General features: G+C 37.6%; 1 protein-coding gene across 1 annotated transcript in view; it reads left to right on the top strand.

Annotated features, from left to right (window-relative positions):
• Nucleotides 1-946: 946 nt before the first annotated feature.
• The window catches only part of st6galnac3 (ST6 (alpha-N-acetyl-neuraminyl-2,3-beta-galactosyl-1,3)-N-acetylgalactosaminide alpha-2,6-sialyltransferase 3), a 653,284-nt gene continuing 635,224 nt past the window's right edge, over nucleotides 947-19,006 (top strand). Inside the window, exon 1 of the mRNA XM_028811190.2 lies at nucleotides 947-1,207. Within this exon, the coding sequence (XP_028667023.1) occupies nucleotides 1,190-1,207 (18 nt within the window). The 5' untranslated portion in view covers nucleotides 947-1,189. The remainder of the gene's footprint in view (nucleotides 1,208-19,006) is intronic.

Raw genomic sequence — 19,006 nt, 5'->3', positions numbered from 1 at the left:
GGCAATGAAAGCTGGTGAAGTTTCAGCAAATAAAAATACTAACCTCAATCACTGCTTCAGGTTAGTTGCAGTTTTAGTCTCCACCATGATTTGATATAATTTCATTTGAAGATGATAAGAAGCAGACGTTTTATTAAAGTCAAATTGGTTACAAAATGGCTGACCAGTGTTTTCATTAGATTAGGTGGATTTTTAGACTAATCTCACATTTGGGTGAATACTTACTTAATAATGAAGATGAAATCCAGTTTCTAAGAGTAGACATATGAACAACACTGAGTGGCTATTTTTGACAGAGGTCTTTTCCATTGTCTTAGAGTGGATGCAACTTGAGTGCAGCCAGGACTGGGTGCATTCTCAGTTTATGATGATCAGAAGTAAATTAGGTTTTAGCTAATAGAAACGTGAACCTAGCCACGTTTGTGTACTTTTGTAGCCATATAGTTTCAGAGCTAGTGCATTTGCCAGTCATTTCCAAAATTGTGCCGTATCATTTAATGACCACCAGTGAATGACATTTCTGCCAATTAAGATGTAACACTGCCTGCTAAATCTTACCACTCTATTTTCCCAGGTTAAACTAAACTCTGTTTCAGTCATACCCATGTCCGGACATAATGTAAATCACACCTTTCATGACTGGCGGTATTTTTCCTCCAAGTCCCAGCAGTAAATACAGCTCGTAACTCACAAAGATGTACAGTATAGCTATATAAGTGATGTGAATGACTTTGAATGGAGAAAAAAAGATGCCCAGGGCCTAAGCGTATAACTGTCCTGTGAATCAGGACAATCGTTTATCTTCCTCTTGCTAGGCGGCTCACGTTTATATTGTCCAGTTCTGAAAGATACTTTGTCAAAACCTCCGCTGAAACAGACAGTTGGAAGTGGAGCGAGCGACTTCGCTCATGCAGTTAGGAATCTGAGCCAATCATGTGACGAGGGGGTGGGGTTTAGTTGGCGCGCAGCCAGTAGCACAAAACGCTGGGATTGTATGGAGGAGGAAAAAGATCAGTAACATGACTAACGGAACAGCCCCGATGTGTTCATATTTCCACCTATGAGAATGCGGGCTATGGTAATTGTGAACATGCTAAAGCGCATTGTTTGAAGAAAAGAAAAAGGGGGAAAGCAGCGGCTCGAGCAGCAGTCATTTGCATCACAGTTACAGGGAGAGGGGAAAGTGAGAATGGCCTGGATGGGGAAGGTAAATCACATCTCTGAAATGCTTTCATTCACGGGGCGGTGGGGTGGGGGGTTAGTGCTAGGAGAGTCCTGTGGATGATATCCTGCCATTTATGGTTGTAACTCACGAGAAATGACCACGGAGGCAACCGAGTTAGCCACGCGCGCACGAAAGCCTTGAACGTGCAAACGCGCAGCCTGTCGCTCCGTGGGAAACGCGCAGCGTCACGGGATCCCCTGTGGAAAGAACACTCCCCTATTATTAGCACTACCAAACATCTCAGTTATGCTGACGAAAATGGATTAAGTATACGAAATGGACGTGGACAACTTGTGTGTGTGTCTGTATGTGCCATTGTAGCCAGGCTTCGCCATGAGAAAAACACAAAAAACGTGCAGCCTGACGCGACGTGGATTTCCCTCCCCCGCCGCTTGCCTTCTGTTCCCCTCTGCGACTCAGACAACTAGAGCAATGAAATGACGGCAGACGCGATACAACCCGAGAGATGGCGGAGACAAATGTCTCTTAGTTTGTTAAATGCCGCACTGCTTGAGGGCTTTGTGTGAAACATGGAGCGCTTCGGCATCCTGCACAACTCGGATCTCCGCGACGCGAGTTTGCTGCCTCGGGCACGCGCACAAGCACGCGCTCGTATTCACTCGATTGCATTTTCTCTGTTGGGGGAGATCGCGTGCTGCGCTTTTAAGTGGAATATATCATCTGGTAATCTGCCGAGACGTGCCACACTCACTATCTCCATCGCTACTTGATGCTATAATGTGAGATCGAGAAAGCATTCATGCTCTTCTTGGTCGATTTTGGTCAGGGATCATCTTATCTTTTCCTCACATTTGGAAAAATTAGTATCCGAGTTTACTTTTCACGCAAGGGAAATATTTGTCTTTTTCTTGCACGTCCTGATTCGGAGCGGTTTAAGCCACTTAATGATTTCACTCATTACTTGATGTAGTGCCTTTCCTAGTGAGCAGCACAAAGCAAAGAAGATTTACGCAATACAAAATAACTCAAGCATCGCGTTTAATATAATATAATCTCGCATTTTAAACACTGTAATTTTGCATTGGTTACTGAATTTTCAAAGAAGTTATTGTAAAAAATAGGCACAATATATCTGCAACTTTTCCTAAAGTTAATTTTATGTTAAAGATCAAACAAAATTATGTTGAAGATTAAAAGTCAAGATTCAGAATTCGCAGGTAGCGTTATCAGTACACTCACTGGCAGTATAAGTGATCGCCACTAATTTAGTTAGAGATTTTATAAAACAGATACAGTTTTTCCAGTGTTCACAGCAAAGCTTTCAAAGCAATTTATAGAAAATTGCTTTATTATTGTTATGCTTGTATTTGTTTATTTAGTAGCCTGACTAATTCAAATCAAATTATGACACTCAGACATGTGAAGTGTAAAGAGCATGGCCCCCATGTAAGTGCTGACCAACATCCATCCTTTTCCTGGATCAGGTAATTTAGTTTGGAGTTGTGGGGAGTCACAACCCCTCTGGGAAGCATTGAACACAAATTTGAACCAACCCTGGACAGGGCGCAAGACCACTTACACACATAAACACAATTTAGAGTTACCATTAACCAACTGCATTGCTTTTAGGTGCATAATAGCTAGGTAGTGAGTATATCACTTACTCATTTGTGAAAAAAAGTTGATAAATAATAATAAAAAAGACAAGGCAGCATGCCACACCTTGTGCATAATGCTATTAAGATACGCACTGACACCCTATTAACGAGTTAGAAAATGAAGGGATAGATGGAACTAAAAATGTACAAAAATGTGAGATAGCATTAAAATTACACAACAAAAAATTTGCATACACTAGTGAAACAGATGGACATACACTACTACTCTAAAATGAAAATAAAACCCAAGTTAAAGATAAGGAGCTGTTGATACTTCTTATTGTTTATAGATAGTTACTTCTTTAAATTTGTCTAGAAGTGATAATGTATTTTGTTTGACTCTCAGCAGATGTCACTGCTCTTCTTTTTCTTTTTGCCATTATGATGGTTATCTGTAGGTTTTGCAATTACTTTGCCCTAAACACTCGACCCACAGGTCACTTTGCTGTCTTTTATGGCCACCAGGTTGCTGCTACCTAAAATGTTATAGTCAGTATTATTTCTTGATTGTCTATGTGATGTATGTCAGCATCTTTTCCTCTTATTCTTTTTCACACATTGTTACTTAATTGCCTTCTGCTATGTGCTTGATGCTTAGTAGATGTCACTCCTGTTGTTTTTCTTTCTGCCATCATGGTGGTTACCACAGGTCATGGCCACCAGGTTGCCACTACTAAAAACTTTATGAATTTCCAGTACATATTAGGTCATGGGCTTTTGATTAAGATGAAGATCCAGCCTCTAGCCCCACCAATTTCTAAGTAATCATGTAACAAAAGGACAAACCTTAGCATTTTATGTATAGGTATTACATTGGGGTGGCGCAGTGGGTAGCACTGCTGCCTCACAGTTAGGAGACCTGGGTTCGCTTCCCGGGTCCTCCATGCATTGAGTTTGCATGGGTTTCTTCTGGGCGCTCCGGTTTCGTCCCACAGTCCAAAGACTGTGCATTGGCAATTCTAAAATTGTCCCTTGTGTGTGCTTGGTGTGTGTATGTGTGCCCTTCGGTGGGCTGGCGCCCTGCCCGGGATTTGTTTCCAGCCTTGCGCCCTGCCCGGGGTTTATTTCCTGTCTTGCACCCTGTGTTGGCTGGGATTGGCTCCAGCAGTAGTTAGGATATAGAGGGTTGGATAATGGATGGATGGTATTACATTGAAATACAAATATTATATACATAATTATATGCACAAATATTATATATACTATGCACAAGTTTGTGTAAATATACATCAATAGTATACAAATAAAAAATTTAATTAATAATATACATAATACATAAAAAATACTTTGAACTTTTCATTATGTTGTACAGCAAATGTGGCCTCTCTTTGAATGCATATGATTGTAGGATGTTGTTACACAGTTCAAGAATTGTTTAGCAGCCATTAATTTAGTTTGTCTGTTAATATTGGATTGGTACAAAAATTTTGACTTTGGTATCGATACCGACTTTTGGACCTCAGTACCGGTACCAAAATAATTCCGAAGCAGCTGATTGATAACTCCAAATCCCCCTGGCTTACTCCAGCCTTCCTGCTGCGCCACACTACGCACTGCTTTGCTCTTTATAGCTGTGAAGTCCCAATCGCCTTGAAGCAATAAAGAGGGTTGTTCCCTAGTGAAGTCAAGAATCTTGGATCTAAACAATAATACAGGGTTGGGCTCCCCTGTGACATCCCAATCATGTTGAGGCAATAAGCGGGTAGCCCCCCATGAAGTCATGATCTCCATGTGAAAGAAGTAATGGTGGGTGTGGGCTCCAACATGAAGTTCTGATCGCTTTGAAAACATGTAGTTTTGTTCCGTGAAGTCCACGAAACTGACTTTTTTCTACAACTGCATTAAGGAGTGTTGGGAGGAGGGGGATTGAGAGTAACGCTGATGTTTTCTTCCGGTACTGAAAATCCTGAAATTTTGGTATAGTATTGTTGTAAAATTTGGGCTTTTTTGGTGTTTTCCAGTACCGGTGTATCCCTAGTATTTACACATAGCCTTTTGTTGAAGATGGTGTATGTAAAACACTGTTGGTGTCTGAATGGATCAGAGAGTATACTCGTATCATAGACAGCAGTTAAATATAAAACTTTCATTTTGTGTTCGTAAGTTTTCACACGTTGTCCACTTTAACCACACTAATTTAGTTGAGTTACTAGACATCACTAACCTTATTGAAGCTTTATTGTGGGATAAGTGGGGAATTTCAAATAAAGCATGCTATTCAAAATTGTGCATTTTTGCCTTTAGAATGGTCATAATTTCATTTAGTGCCTTGTTTCCTTTAAGAGTTTTTATATTTAGTCTTTTGTGTAGTTGTCTTACTGTTTTTGGAAACTTTTATGCCTTTCTGGTTTTTGATCTCTCCATGTCTGTTGGTCCTGCCTCTGCTCAGCAGTTGCTGAATGAATATTACTTTGATCGATTGATGCTGACTTGGCAGAAGGTTCAAGTCAACAATCAAGCAGAAAAAGTTACAACTAATTATGGCTTCTTCACAACATATCTCTGTAGTACACATCTAACACTGAGGTAATGGTGTCTGTACCAGGGCAGCATGAAATACAAACTACCAGCTGGAGGAGTTCCTCAGTTTTCCCTTCTGTTGTGCCCTATGCCATCTACGGTGGGCAAAGTGGGCAGCATCATTGAGCCACTTTAATTCAGCAAACTCTGTCAAAACGAATGTGGAGTAGAATAACTAACTGGCCAGTGTAGAGATGCATATAAAAGACTGGTTTTCTGTCTATCATAAGAGTTCTCTGCATCTTTACTCTCAGTAGTACATGAGGGTTTGCTTTTAGGATAATTAAACCAACACTCCCTCAGAACTTTTACTTAAAGTAACATTTTCGGAACAACCAGTCTAATAAGAAGTGCTGTTTGGAACTCCATCCCTTTAGTAATCTGTGTGCAACTTTTGTTATTAATGATTTCGTATTGTGGTACGAAACTGCTTGTGACCGTCTTTATCCTTCCTCAGTGTAGCTTTGAATTTTGTTCTTTTTAATGAAAAACTTGTGCAGTGTGTACTATGAATAATAATAGCAAACATTTTAAACTTGGAAGTTGGATACAATATTTTTTCCTGCAAGAAAGTGGACTAGCATATTCTTTTTGAGTTAGAACTGTGCAGCTAGCTCTGTATTCATCACATTCTAATTGAAATTCATGTCCACAAGGAATGTAACTCAGGTCATCCAAAAGGAAATTGAATAGATTGTTTCTTTGCCATCATCAGTTTTTAATTAAGAGATTTACTCAGCTCTGCAAGCATAAGAAAAAGAAAATGTTGTGAGGTTATTCATGATAAATAAATCCTCATTTTTAAAGCCTGTGCTTTAATTCTGAAAAGCTATTTTTCTCACATATGCAGGGCTTTTTCCTCTCTTTTGAAAGGTACCTCTATTAATAGTGTCTGCTAGTTTCTTTTGGATCAAGGTGAAATAAGTAATCTTGTTGCTTGATACACAGTAGATAAAAATAATGACTTTTTTAGATTTAGGAACAACATTATGTACATGCCAGAGGTTATTTAAAGAGGAATGATGTTGGACTGATTCCTCACTTAATGCCTGGGACTCTGAAAAATGAGGCAACCCACCACAAATATACTGAAAAGAAAAGGGAGCCTCTGCTTAGTTCAGTATTAAATGCAAAATGAATGAAAAGTTCTTAAATAAAGTCTGAAAGTACACAGTCATTCTCTTTGATTGTCTGAGAGATTTTGGTGCAAAATATTACAGGAAGTCTTAAGTTTAAAGTTTTGTTTTCTCTTTGTAAGTACATTTTTATTGTTATTTGTATGTAGGAAAGTTATGTTAATAGAATCTTTCCTAGGTTGTGAAATATTGTGATATTCTTTTGCCACATAATATCATTGATACAAAAAGGAAGATTATCAGGATTTTTTTCAATTTTTTGCCATGTGTATGCATAATACTCTGTAAGGCAGGGTTAACATTTATGGTTCCAATAGATGGCTAACATTACCAAATTTATTGCTTTTATCATTCCTGTGCCAAATTCTCAGTCTACATTTATGTTGTGTGTTTAGGTTAATTTTGGTTTAAAGGGTGTTACAGTGAAAAAAGGGCTTAATATGAAAGTTGTTAAAATCAAGTACTCTGACAAGCTACAAGCTAGAACTGTGTCTTCACCTCCAGCTGATAGGAATGCTTGAAGGCTGATTTATATACCATTTAGAATTCACAAATTAATGTAGTGAAAGAGACAGAAGAAGCCAGAAACCTGTGGGTGTTTTGGTTGCTCCCATACTGACTGACTAAAGTTCATCTCTACGAGAGCTGAAGCAAAGCTGTGGAGCAAAAGTAAAGGAGGCCAGCATTACAGGATGTCACAGGATGTCTTTTGTTTTGTACCTCTTGGCTTCGTACATATAAGTAGCCCCAAGAATTTTAAACACACATTTATTAACTGTACATTCAAACAGTATTTTAAATAGAAAATATTCCAGTGTCAATAAGAACATATCAGCTAAGGACTCGACCTTGTACATGTCATATCTTGTAATAATATTTGTGTGTTATGTACTCAGAGTGGCACGGTGGCGCAGTGGTAGCGCTGCTGCCTTGCAGTTAGGAGACCCTGGTCCTCCCTGCGTGGAGTTTGCATGTTCTTCGCTTGTCTGCATGGGTTTCCTCCGGGTGCTCTGGTTTCCTCCCACAGTCCAAAGATATGCAGATTAAGTGCATTGGCGATTCTAAATTTAACTGACTATTCCTAGTCTTACTCAGGACTGTGCTTATTTTTTTGTAATCCATTTCCACTATTTAAAAAAAAAATAGAGAAAGATACACAATACGGTAGACATTGACCTTCAATGATATGTTCTCTGAATCTATTTAATAACAAAACACTATGGTCTGTGTGTCCAGTCCCTCAAAGCAATCTGATTGGTCAGTTTGGCTTTGGTGAGATTGGTCAGTATAGCTTTGGTGATGCAATGAAATAGAAAGTGCAAATGAGAGACACACAAGTAGGAGTAAAAGTGCACACTGAGAGAGTCGCCTTCAAAGATGGAAAGTACAAAACCGGACAAGAGGTGAGAAAGGCACCTTGAAAATAATGACTGAGTCTGAGAAGCAGGCTTAATGTCAACGTGCTTGAGATAGGGAGCATCGGTGAAAAGGGGTTCAGATACACCTGAATACAGTGGAAAGCTTCTGAAAGTACACGAAGAGCAAGAGATAGCAAATATTTTTTAATTATTATGCTACCTGTCTTTGACAGGTACAGTGTCTAATATTAGATATATACTGTATATGAGCTCACGCTCAACCACAGCTAGTAGTTGGCACATGCATGCACTTTTACATTTTTCTGGTGCTTGCATGCATCTCATTTCTCACTACGAAAGCCATGTGTGTGTTTGTGTGTATGGAGCAGTCTGCTCTGTTTATGCTCAACCACAGCCGTGGGAGTATGTGTGAATTCTATGGAAAATGTAGAAACTTTTGCAAGTTTGACTTGCACTTGGTGAGATGGCGCACGCATGCACTTTTTAATTTTTTCAGCGCTTGCATGCACCTCACTTCTCATTCAACCCAACCAGACAAACCCTGCTTTGTGGCATATGCACGTTGTATGTTCACACAGCGAGCTACCATTTGTGCTGCAGCTGCACTCGACTACATGTCTGTCTTGGACGAGATACAACCTGTCCCTGCCCACTTAGCTGATGCTTGTGCAAGTTCACCATTATTGTAAAATGGCTAGGGAGCATTTGTGCTGTTTTTTCTCCTGAAGACCCCATGCAGCTAGTTTTACATAATTCCATTACCATCATGTCACCTTTTTAGTATTTATAAGGATATAATCTGCCATTATTAGAACTTAACTCAAAAATATGCAATGTTTGTTTGATTGGTTGGTCATAATAAAATTCAAAATCAGTGGGGATGGATTGACCCAAGGGTTTCATTGATTTGGTGGAAATAATCGACACTTCAGGCCATAGGGATATGGTTTCAACTTTAATTTCAGTCACTTAAAAAGAGAGTGGATCATAGTATATCACAGAATTTAATCACATTTTTAAAATATTGCAAAACATGAAACAATTGCACTATGGTTTTATTACGTGACTCGTGTATCAGGAAATATATCATGGATTATTTTACAATTGCTACACCTATCAGGTTGGCATATTTCTCTTGGCCATAAAATGATGAACAACAATAATGACAAATAGCTATTCTTGGTATATTGCCTTCTGTATATTTTAGACTGATTCATATACAACACCACCTTCATTCATTAATTCAGTTTAGCTGTGGTGTGCTTTATTGTGCCATCATTTTGAGTAAATTAACTAAAGAAAAATTACAGGAGGTTCATTTTACTCAGGTTATCTGTCTTTGTCATACAGGGAAAGGGGCTGGAGTAATGTTTAAGAAGGCAATTGGTGCACTTCTTTGTCTCACTGTGACATGGCTTATATTGCTTTGCCTTGGGCTTATCACAACAAGTTTCTCTTACTGACTAATGAACTTACTCTGATATCAAATAAAACAGCAATAAGTAAGACATCATTTCAAAGCTCTTTACTTGAATATATCTTTTCACTGATCGTGAAAGCTTTAAAAGGGAGACAAAGAATAAACTATAAATGGTACAGTATAGTTGTAGACAGTAGTCACTTAGAACCATAATAGTAAATATCTGAGTTAATACAAAAGTGGGAATCAGTGTATGAATACAGCTGGCTGTAAAACAAATCCAATGGAAGCACTGCAATAAACTTTCAGGAGTTATATTTATGTTTGTCATATGTTTTAGGCTTAGAGACAAATCAGCCTACCTGATGTACTCCTTACCTCAGGCTGGTCCTGGACTATATGAGTCTTCTTGTGAAGCCAAATTGGACCTACTGCAGTTTGCCAGTTGGACAAAGATTAGAGTAACTGATGCAGGTAACTGTCAGGGCCACAAGGCTTTTGCCCATCTGGACAAAACTGGCAGCTCTGTAATGATTATCTTTTTTGCCTTCAATACCATCCAGTCATGCAAGTGGATGAGTCTATAGTGTTCAGGATAATGGACTTTCTGTTGGAGTCTGTTCCTGAATTGCATGTGTGCAACACTGAAGCACCACAAGGAATAGTCCTGTACATTTTCTGTTCACCCAGTACACCTCAGATTATTAATATAATACCACGTTGTGTCACTTGAAGAAATTCTCCAGTTATTCTGCACTAATGGACTTTATTGGCAAGGAGAGTGAGTCAGAGTATAACAGCCAGTGGAAAAACTTTGCTTCTTGGTACAGAAAGAATTGTCTGCAACTCAGCATCAGATAAACCTAGGAACTGGTTATTAACCTTCACAGCAACAAATAGCTTTTACACCTGGTCATTATTCAGGGAGTGGATGTGGAGGTGGTGCACTACTATAGGTACTTAGGGACCCACATCAGTGACAAGCTGGACTGGTCTAACAACACAGAAGAACTGATATAAGAAAGGGCAGAGCAGAATCTTTTTTCTTAGGAGACCATGTTCCTTTAATTTGGATAGTGACATCCTTTACATATTCGATAACTTTGTGATAGACGTGTGCTAGGCTAGTAATATCACTTCAAGAGACACCCAACAAATCAACAAGCTAATTAAGAAGGCAGGCTCAGTTATGGGATGCACTTGCGACTCACAGAGAGGAGAGAATGAAGACAAAGCTGGAGGCGATTATGAACAGTACTGCACATTCTCTCAATGATCCTATGATTGAGTACTTTTAGCCAACAAATTAATTCAACAAATTTTTATGATAAAAAGCTTCTGGGGCTTCTTTATGCCTATGGCAATATGCCATTATAATGCCTTATTGTCACTATTGTCTTATATGGGTTGTAATTCTTGAGTATGTTTGAGGAGGTTCTAGATTTCTTGAGCACCTGTTAAAGCTAAACTTTACCTTGGGACAAATAAAGTACTATTTAAGTTTCTAAATTAAGCGAGAAATGTTATGTCTGCATTGAATGTAAAGAAGGGCAGGGGTGATATGAAGGGTGAATGTATGCACTACAATTTCATGACTTTGGTATTTTTAGGGAAACAACAGTGCAAAGTTTGTTACTTAGTTTCATTAAATAGCTGACAGAGAACAATAAATTTGAAAATGAGAATGCAAAAGCAGGGCGAAACGATGTCTTTATCTCAAAGTAATGAAATAATTTTTCTGATGTACTAATTAAAATCAAAAATAACTTGATGAGCAGGAACTAGAAGTCTTTTTTTTTGCTTTTTTTTATAGTACTGGTTGGAAGTGAGGAAAAATGTTTTGGAAAAAGAACACATGTAAATCTGATCGAAGAAAATTTTTAAATAAATGGTCTCACTTTGCATTAATCATGTTTCCAGTGTTATTCTGAGTTTTCAAACTATTAAATAATAGTGGGATTGTATAGTATGTCTTCTTGCAGCAAAAGTAAGAAAAAATGTAATAGTTACATTATGGCTTGTCTTACATAGCGAGTATCAGTTCATATTAAATGGCACATAACAACCCATCTAATTGAAATATTGTACTCCTATTTTTTTCAAGTGAAAGTATTTCTGGGTTTCATGACTTTATGAAGAAGACATAATTAGCTGGTTGTACAACATGAACCTGAAATCTTTAAGTTTCCAGCCAGTATTGCTATAGATGAGGCCATGCTGAATGTTTTTTGTTAACGTAATATATTCTCACTTAAACATTGATCAGAAAGGAGTCACTCTTATAAATATTATGCTCTTTGGCATTTGTGTCCGTATGTTTCAAAATCTACATTATGTACTAACAAGTGGTTGGGGTCCATCCTCACAGCATCAGATGTGCAAGAAGAACCATATCTGAACAGGACTCCATTACATTAAAGGACACTCTCACTAACACTGTTCTAGTGTTGTGTTATCATTTATCAACAAATTTGGGACAGAAGTGTGGCACACAAAGAAAGGAAAACCTTTGCAGATATTAGGAGATAATGCACCCTGTAACACAGATAGTTTCTTACCAGGGATTCAACCTAGCTTCCTGGATCTCTGTGCCTACAGAGATAATCACTGTATCACAATGCTACTCTTTACTCCTTCTCCTTGCTAGCAGCGTTCCTTGTTCTCCAGTTCTGTTATTTTCGGTTGAAAGATTGTTGCAGTTTTCAACTGTTGTCTTCAAACTACATTTTCAAAAATATCATTCAAGCAATTCCATTTTGAAAGGTGTAATCTGTAGTAACAAAATAGTTTATACAGAGCATATCATAAGTACTTTTAGCATTCATGGAACCTGTGCAGTGTATAAGTGCAAATATTGCTAACTTCAAAAACTCTCAAATAACAATGACTTTGGCACCTGTAAATTTTCTCAGGACAACAAACGCAGTTAATAATTGTCCTCTATATGTCTTCTGTACCCAAAAATATCCTGGCAGAGCAAGTAGTCTAATCCACAGTACAGGGTCAGTATGCTTTGCCAAATAACAATCAACAGTTATATATTTCTTTTTGGTATGAACAGCTTTTGGGCTGCAGCTCAGCTGAAATTATTCATGGCTTAGAGTTCTTTGAAGAGTTGCGGGCTTGCACAGTACAGAATACCTCTCCAAAAACAAATTCTCCAGTGTCTCATTTTAAGATGAAATAGTAAGTCTTTAAAAGGGCTTCCATTTTTTAGTAGATTACCTGTTGTTGAACTGAGATGCTTAATTGTTATACAATAGCTCAAACAAATATTTTCTAAAATCCTGTTCAGTTTTTATTCTCCTCCGAAACTCTGTTGTCTCTTCTTTACCCTGTTGCACTGTGCACATTAACAGTGTATTAAACCATTCATCACCTTAGAGGTGAACATATTTAAAACTACTTTCATTTTCTTCCTCTTAGGGTATGGTGTGGTATGTAGAGTACCTCTGTGTATCATTCCTCAACATTTTTTAATATACAAAAACTCTTGCCTAACTTACAGTTGTAGCTTGACATGAGCATTCATTCAGCAAACACAGTGAGGCTATCTGTGTCTCAACAATGAGCTACAGTGTAGTCTAATCAGTAATCCTTGTGTATTTTTATTGGTTGATGCCTTTGATTGTTACGAAGATGCAAGGATTTAGTTTACGTAAAATAGATAATACTTAATAATACAAAAATCCATTCCATGGTTCACATAAATCACTGCTATTTTTTCTGCTGCAGTTTTAGAGTTTAACTGTATTATGCCATAATGCTTGCATCACGTTTCATTTTATTGTTGTATCTTTCCTTCCAAAAATATTCATGTAATGAACACTTGCTTATAACAACCATACATATAACTATTTGCTATGTATCTATTTTTTTAATTCACTTTGATCATCTTGGGGTCCGGTACCCATCTTGGTAGCACTGGGTGTAAGGCAGAAATCTTGTGGCTAGAGTCCCAGTCCATTGTTGGCCACACTGAAGCACACGCCAACAATAGGCCTTGGACAGAGTGAATTGTATCCAGTGACACGTAAAGAACATATAAACCCCACAGAGACAGTGACCTGATTGAAACTTAGCCACTAGAAGCTGTGAGGCAGCAGTGCTAAATATACAGAAGGTTTACAATTTATGTAAAAACATGTTTTTCTGTGAGAAGTTTAGTGCATTTTAGTTGATTTTACTGCCTTTTTTGAGAAAAAAATGAAATTGGCATTATTATTATAAGTTAGTATCATGTAGTCATTCTGTTTTCCTTGTGTTTTTTTAATTTGATTTATCTGTTTAAAACATTACACTTATTATTTTGAACCAAGACATTATTTCTTAGTTTGAACAATAAATCTGTAATTTGAGAAGACTACTCACTTGTCATACCTGAAGCAGTTTGCGGGTGCAAGCTTAATAAGTTATTTGAAGGTGTTACCACAGAATGCTGGCATGATGGCTTATATTCATACACTATGTTTTTTTGCTGTTTATTTCAGTTATCTCTGGAAACTGAGATTCTGATATTTTAATTGGCATTGTAGATTGCCTCATGTTTTGAATGTTTACTATACAGTATGTCTGCACCTTCATAAACTGGTATGAAATAAAGTCTAGTAGGTGTTCTGTCTGATTCTCACATCTGACGGTGATAAAAGGAGTTCAGGAAATGTGTAACTTGGCGAATTTTTGCACAAATGTATTTGCAGATTTGCTTATGTGTCAAGTGTGCTCTCTCTGTATATCTTTTGGAGTGGAGGTACTTAAAGGGAAAGTTCATATTTTTGTCAAATGGGACAAGGCAATGTGGTGTAGTAGTAGTGTTAGTTATAGTTTTGTCACTGTCTGTGTAGTTAACGATGTGCAGCTGGTTGGATAGCATATGCACTTCACTATAGAGAGATAGATACTTTATTAATCCCAAGGGGAAATTCACATATATTCAGGTTTGTCATAGAGCTGGAGAAAGGGGGTATGTTGCATGTGGTTTGACATAGACGTAAGAATTTCACTGTACTCTCTACATGTAAGTGATTGGGTTTTAAATTATGGAGTTCAGTCCTTGTGTCATAATCACCGTTAGGCCTGGAACAAGTCATGTAATCTGCTTGTGCTGCAGGTGTACAACATATACATATAAACCTATTCAGTTAAATGTCATTTATTTTGATTTTACCTATAGTATACTAAATGTTGTAATATTCTGATGTCAGTCAGTCATTATCCAGCCTGCTATATCCTAACACAGGGCCACGGGGGTCTGCTGGAGCCACTCCCAACCAACATAGTGCGCAAGACAGGAACAAATCCCTGGTCAGGGCGCCCGCCTGCCGCCGTGCACACACACACACACACCCACACCCACACACCAAGCACACACTAGGGACAATTTAGGATCGCCAGTGCACCTAACCTGCATGTCTTTGGACTGTGGGAGGAGACCCACGCAGACACGGGGAGAACATGCAAACTCCATGCAGGGAGGACCGGGAAGCGAAGCATGGTCTCCTTACTGCGAGGCAGCAGCGCTACCACTGCGCCATTGTGCCGCTTTATTCTGATGTTATATAGTAAACAAATGATCACTTATTATTTAGATATCTAACTTTAAACATTTTTGTAGACTAAGACTTTTGCATATACAGTATACTGTCAACTATCCATCCATCCATTTCCCAACCCGCTGAATCCGAACACAGGGTCACGGGGGTCTGCTGGAGCCAATCCCAGCCAACACAGGGCACAAGGCAGGAAACAATCCTGGGCAGGGTGCCAACCCACCGCAGGACACACACAAACACACCCACACACCAAGCACACACTAGGGCCAATTTAGAATTGCCAATCCACCTAACCTGCATGTCTTTGGACTGTGGGAGGAAACCGGAGCGCCCGGAGGAAACCCACGCAGACACGGGGAGAACATGCAAACTCCACGCAGGGAGGACCCGGGAATCGAACCCAGGTCCCCAGATCTCCCAACTGCGAGGCAGCAGCGCTACCCACTGCGCCACCGTGCCGCCTACTGTCAACTAAGAATATGTAATTTATTTTGATTTTATTTGACTTAAAGTTAATAGCATTTATGGTGGCCTTTGTCAAGAAACACAAGATGCTTTTATATGTGTTGTGGTGTAAATGTAGCTTTTCTCGTTTTTACACTGTTCAAAGTAGTCGTATTTGATCAAGATGCTAGCATATTATAACTACTGTATTACTAAAGAATCACTTTTCACAGAATCTTTGATTTTATAGTAATTGAGGATGTAAATGCCTATATATTAATCCATAATCCATAATTCACTTGTTACATGGACAGAACATTCTACAGATAAGAAGACCTAAAACAAACATATTACTTACTAGTGTATATTAGTAATCTGTGGGCAAGATGTTCACTTTTAAAATACTGAAGTATAGGTAAAGAATTAATCCAACGCCCAATATACATCATTCCAAACAAACAAAACTGAAATATTTTTCGCAGTTAGACAGATACTGTATAGCTGTATTTTAATTCACTATGACATGTGACTACCCATTTGGCAGTTTTCTTCTTTTAAATTCAGGTATTTCTAAAGCTGTGGATGTGAGTTCTTCACAACGGCTAATAAACATTTTTCTTTCACCTTTATTGAACTGTGATGTGAACCATTTGTTGTAGTACTGAGGTAAGAACAGCAGGAATGGCTATAGCCTTTTTTTAATATTTGTGGCTCAAATTAATAGCAACGTTATCACCACAGTTTGCCTTATACTGTACATAGTTTAGAATGGATATACAGTTTAGATGTCTAAGGGTTGCCAATTTGGATTCTCATTTTTATGTATTCATGTTTTCACAAGCTGTATTAGTGTAATGTTCTAGTTTATGGTTTAACTTTTTATACTATTTGAAGGCTTCAGAAAGTTCACTTTGCTGCAGTATAACACTAAACTAGATCTGAACTCTGGAACTATACAACTTTAATTTTCAACACTGAACTATACAGAAGGCTTATCTTTAAAGACGGTGTAGTTAACTAGGGTTAGAATTATTACCTTCTTACATCCCTTAACAAAATGTTTAGTTCTTCGTGTTTTTGATGTTGTCTGTAGGCAAAATGAAAACATTTTGGTGATAAGAACATTTCAGGACATGCAGTTTTTATTTTAAGCTGTGTCAAAGAATCAGGCCTTTTGGGCCATTTGTTCTTATCATTTGGGTGCTTCTCAATGGTAATGTTGTTTTTGGTTGTTGTTTGCTTTATAATTTTGTAGCTTTAATAGTACATAGTGAAAGGTACAATATTCAAAAAGGACATATAGGTTGATATGATGTGCTTTAGTAACATGTTTTATTTACAAATAAAAGCAAATACAGTTTTTGGAGGAATTTATTTTACAAACTGATGGAAGATTGCAACATTTTACTTAGCTAGGTCTATGCTCCTGCTTCATGAATATTAAGGTTAAAATAAATTGTGCTGCAGTGGAACATGGAGACTCATAAATCAAGAATGCTAGGGTGACTCACCACCATATCCGAAATTAAAATAATGTTTAAAAATTATTTAAAAAACTTAATAATTTAAAATAACATCTGACCTAAAAATCATACTTCATCACTCACTGTTAGTTTTGGCAATACACTTATTGCTGTTTGAGATTAAGAACCAGACGCTCATTAAGACATTTAAAATACTAACAGTAGAGTATGTGTGACTTACGAGTAAAGAACCAAGGCTTAAATTGCCACTCACAGTGGAAGGGATTTGATTTGGGGCATTAAGAGTTTTAAAGAGGTTGAGAAAAAGATAGGCAGCTATTTGTGGTTGCCAATAGAGAGGAGTCTCTGTATTGACTAGTCATGGTTGTAAACCTAAAGGAAACTATTGAAATTGTTGAGCTACCAAAAATATGGGAAAAAAGTAAAAAAAAAATATAAATGTGAAGGCGAAAACAAACACATATGATGGTTTACATTTTTATACAGGGATGCCATTATACATGTCAGTGCATCATCCTCATAACATATTAGCCATTTAGCAACACCATTACTAACAGTATATTATCAACATATATTTTATAAAATATGAAACAAAATCCCGAAGCTTTATCAACACACATTATGCAACATTTCAACCCAAATGCAAAAATTACTAGTTTTTTTTAGTTTTATGCCAAATACAAAAGATTTTCAGGTCGTGTTTTATTTCAAGCGAAATGCAACAAAAAATCCTTTTAACAACATGTTAAACAATATAGTAAATAACAGGCCCTGTCTTGCTACACTAATTTCACTGTACTTTCACAGTTGCAAAATCATTAATGATAGCCACAAAATTTACTTGACATGTAAGCTCCTGATCAAACAAGGTTGCAAGACGGCTCAGTCTTTTTGGTACATTGTTGCATGTAAGTAAGTAAAATTTAATGGAGGCCTCTTTTATCCTGTTGAGGGCAGTGGGGTACTAAGAAACATGATGCTCATTTACGTAATAGCCTGCTTGGTTCAAGTCATCATGCATCCCCGCCTTCTGTAGCCTCATGCACTTCTTGCCCCAACTCTTGCAGATATTTTTACTGATTGTGCCATTAGAAAAACAATGAATTACTGTACAGACTGTCCTGGGTACACCCACAAGCCCTGGGCCTGGGACAGGTGTTCCTGTACTGCCCCCCCCCCACCCTGTATATACAGGATGTGATGAAAACTGGAGGTATGAGGTAAGGAGTTATAGGCTTGATTGTTTTCATTTCAACTTTATGGCAGTACATTGGGGCAAGGATTAATTTGCTCAAACCTGAACAAGTACAGCAGTGAAGTTACCTGTCCATTGCTGTAGTTGGTAAAATTTTTCGAAGGGTGTCACAGACCCCACTCGGTTCCCCCTAAAAATTGTCTCTCGTCACCACTGATGTCCTTTTTTTTTTTCACTGGGGCAAATTACTAATCCTCTTTAGCTACATAGTTAGAGTATTCTGAGCATTATCACTGATTAGGGAAAAGTACTTTTGTTAGCTTATGTCTCTAATCACTTTAAAACCTTCTTAATTCTCTAGACATGTTAAAACAATCTTTAAGGGTTGCATATCTTATACATTGAACGACTTGTGGCATTAGCAGAAGGCTGAATAAACTCCTGGTTCTATCTGTGCTTTTCTGACATTTTCAAATTAAACCATAGCTTTGGGTTAGTAGTTTTTAATCTCAAGTAATCTATTAAGTTAATTACAAAATATGTAGTACCAACATTTAGGAATTTTTTTAAATAACTGATTCACACACAAAGCACTTCAGTTACAGTACAGAATTCATCTTTCTGTCTTTTAAATAGGTATTATTTTTTAACTTAATGGAACAGATACACAGCTTTTTAATATAGTCCTGTTTATTATAGTCATGTTTTTGAGGTTGCTCATGCTTAAGGACTGAATGTTGCAAAGGTAGCGCATTACGTTTTTCCTACATGCAATAAAACAAAAACAAGTTAAGAAATGCACACATGATGTGTAGCATTCACATGTATTCAGTGACTTAGTTGACTTACTTTGAAGTTGGAGCAATTTTCATTTTTTTACTAACTTTAAAAAATGTAGCACATTTTTGTTAATTACATTTTGTGACAATAAGCCATATTCAAAAACAACTGTGATGATAGAATGTAATTACATAAAGTACATGTCTTTAAATAACTTGTTACAATCTCTTATAGTTAAAAATGAATCCCAGA

The sequence above is a fragment of the Erpetoichthys calabaricus genome, chromosome 10, assembly GCF_900747795.2.
Source record: "Erpetoichthys calabaricus chromosome 10, fErpCal1.3, whole genome shotgun sequence".
Lineage (NCBI taxonomy): Eukaryota > Metazoa > Chordata > Cladistia > Polypteriformes > Polypteridae > Erpetoichthys > Erpetoichthys calabaricus.
Note: the sequence above shows the minus strand (reverse complement) of the source record. Positions and strands in the feature narration are given on the sequence as shown.